Source organism: Rhea americana, unplaced genomic scaffold (genome assembly GCF_003343005.1).
Source record: "Rhea americana isolate MKP2758 unplaced genomic scaffold, rheAme1 scaffold_1020, whole genome shotgun sequence".
In the NCBI taxonomy this organism is placed as follows: Eukaryota; Metazoa; Chordata; class Aves; order Rheiformes; family Rheidae; genus Rhea; species Rhea americana.
Genome location: NW_028185063.1, coordinates 5,678 through 7,679, shown reverse-complemented (window position 1 = coordinate 7,679; position 2,002 = coordinate 5,678). Strand labels below are relative to the sequence as shown.

The 2,002-nt window shown below is 72.7% G+C and overlaps 1 protein-coding gene across 1 annotated transcript; it reads left to right on the top strand.

Moving 5' to 3' along the window:
* Nucleotides 1-107: 107 nt before the first annotated feature.
* On the top strand, nt 108-2,002 carry LOC146601393 (threonine--tRNA ligase 1, cytoplasmic-like; the record flags this gene model as incomplete). The annotated part of the gene is made up of 6 exons (XM_085306904.1): nt 108-943; nt 1,053-1,215; nt 1,299-1,436; nt 1,537-1,614; nt 1,701-1,801; nt 1,924-2,002. Coding segments are annotated over 6 exons (1,395 nt in total), but the record flags the coding sequence as incomplete, so codon positions are not given.

Here is a 2,002-nt window from a genome sequence, read left to right as displayed (position 1 = left end):
CGGTGCCATCCCAGTTCCTACAGCGCCGTCCTGGTTCCCGCAGCCGCATCCCATCCCAGTTCTCGTGGCGCCATCCTGGTTCCCACGGCGCCGTCCCATCCTGATTCCCGCAGCCACATCCCATCCTGGTTCCCCCGGTGCCATCCTGGTTCCCCTGGTGCCATCCCGGTTCCTGTGGTGCCATCCCATCCCGGTTTCCCCTGGTGCCATCCTGGTTTCCCCGGTGCCATCCCAGTTCCCCCGGTGCCATCCCATCCCGGTTTCCCCCGGTGCCATCCTGGTTCCCCCGGTGCCATCCCAGTTCCTGTGGTGCCATCCCATCCCGGTTTCCCCTGGTGCCATCCCGGTTCCCCCGGTGCCATCCTGGTTCCCCCGGTGCCATCCCATCCCGGTTTCCCCCGGTGCCATCCTGGTTTCCCCGGTGCCATCCCAGTTCCCCCGGTGCCATCCCATCCCGGTTTCCCCTGGTGCCATCCCGGTTCCCCCGGTGCCATCCCGGTTTCCCCCGGTGCCATCCTGGTTCCCCCGGTGCCATCCCGGTTCCTGCAGCCGTGTCCCGGTTCCCGCGGTGCCATCCTGGTTCCCACGGCGCCGTCTCATCCCAGTTCCCGCAGCCACATCCCATCCCGGTTTCCCCCAGTGCCATCCTGGTTTCCCCCGGTGCCATCCCGGTTCCCGCAGCCGCATCCTGTCCTGGTTCCCGCGGCGCCGTCCCGGTTCCCGCGGCGCCGTCCCCCGTTCCCACGGCYGCGTCCCGTCCCGTCCCCCTTCCGCAGGCCGAGTACCGCCGGCGGGGCTTCGCCGAGGTGGTGACGCCCAACGTCTACAACGCGGAGCTGTGGGAGCGCTCGGGGCACTGGCGGCACTACGGCGAGCACATGTTCTCCTTCCGCGCCGACGGCCAGACCCTCTCGCTCAAGCCCATGAACTGCCCGGCCCACTGGTGAGCGCCGGAGCCGCCGGCACCGCGCCGCCGCCGCCGCCGGCACGCTTTTCCCACGCTCCTTCCCCCCTTTTTTTTTCCGCCTCCCCCGCTCCGCGCCGGGCGCCAGCCTCATGTTCGCCCACCGGCCCCGCTCCTGGCGCGAGCTGCCGCTCCGGCTGGCCGACTTCGGCGTGCTGCACCGCAACGAGCCCTCGGGCACCCTGGCCGGGCTGACGCGGGCGCGCCGCTTCCAGCAGGACGATGCCCACATCTTCTGCACCCTGGCGCAGGTGAGCGCCGCGGTGTGTCCCCCCCCCCCTTGCCCCGCCGCGCTCCCCTCGCTCACCCGCCCCATCCCGGCTTCTCCCCGCAGCTGGAAAGCGAGATCGGCGGCTGCCTGGACTTCGTGCGCGCCGTCTACGCCGTGCTGGGCTTCAGCTTCCGCTTGGTCCTCTCCACCCGCCCGCTCCGCTTCCTGGGCGACGCCGGCACCTGGGACCGCGCCGAGCAGGTGGGGGCGGCCCGGCCGCCCGCTGCCCCCCCCCCGGCCCCAGCCCCGGCACCGGCACGGTGCCGCGGCCCTCGCTGAGCCCGTCTTGCCGACCCTGCAGCAGCTGGAGAAGAGCCTCCGGGATTTCGGGCAGCCCTGGGAGCTGAATCCGGGCGACGGAGCCTTTTACGGCCCCAAGGTGGTGGGCGGGCGGCGCGGCGGCGGGAGCGGGGCGCCGGGGTAGCCGGGCTCGGGGCCGTGACCGCTGCCGCGGCGCTCTCGCAGATCGACATCCGGATTAAGGACGCGCTGGGGCGCTCCCACCAGTGCGCCACCATCCAGCTGGATTTCCAGATGCCGGAGCGCTTCGGGCTCACGTACGCCAGGTGCGGGGCCGGGATCGGGGCCGGCGGCGCCTCCCCCCCCACCCCGCCCCCGGCTCCCACCGCCCGCCGCGGGGTGATAAAATCGGTCGGTTTTGTTTTGGGCTCGTTGGCCCGCGCCGCAGCCCGGACGGCGGCGCGGCGGAGCGGCCGGTGCTGATCCACCGGGCGGTGCTGGGCTCCGTGGAGCGGATGCTGGCCATC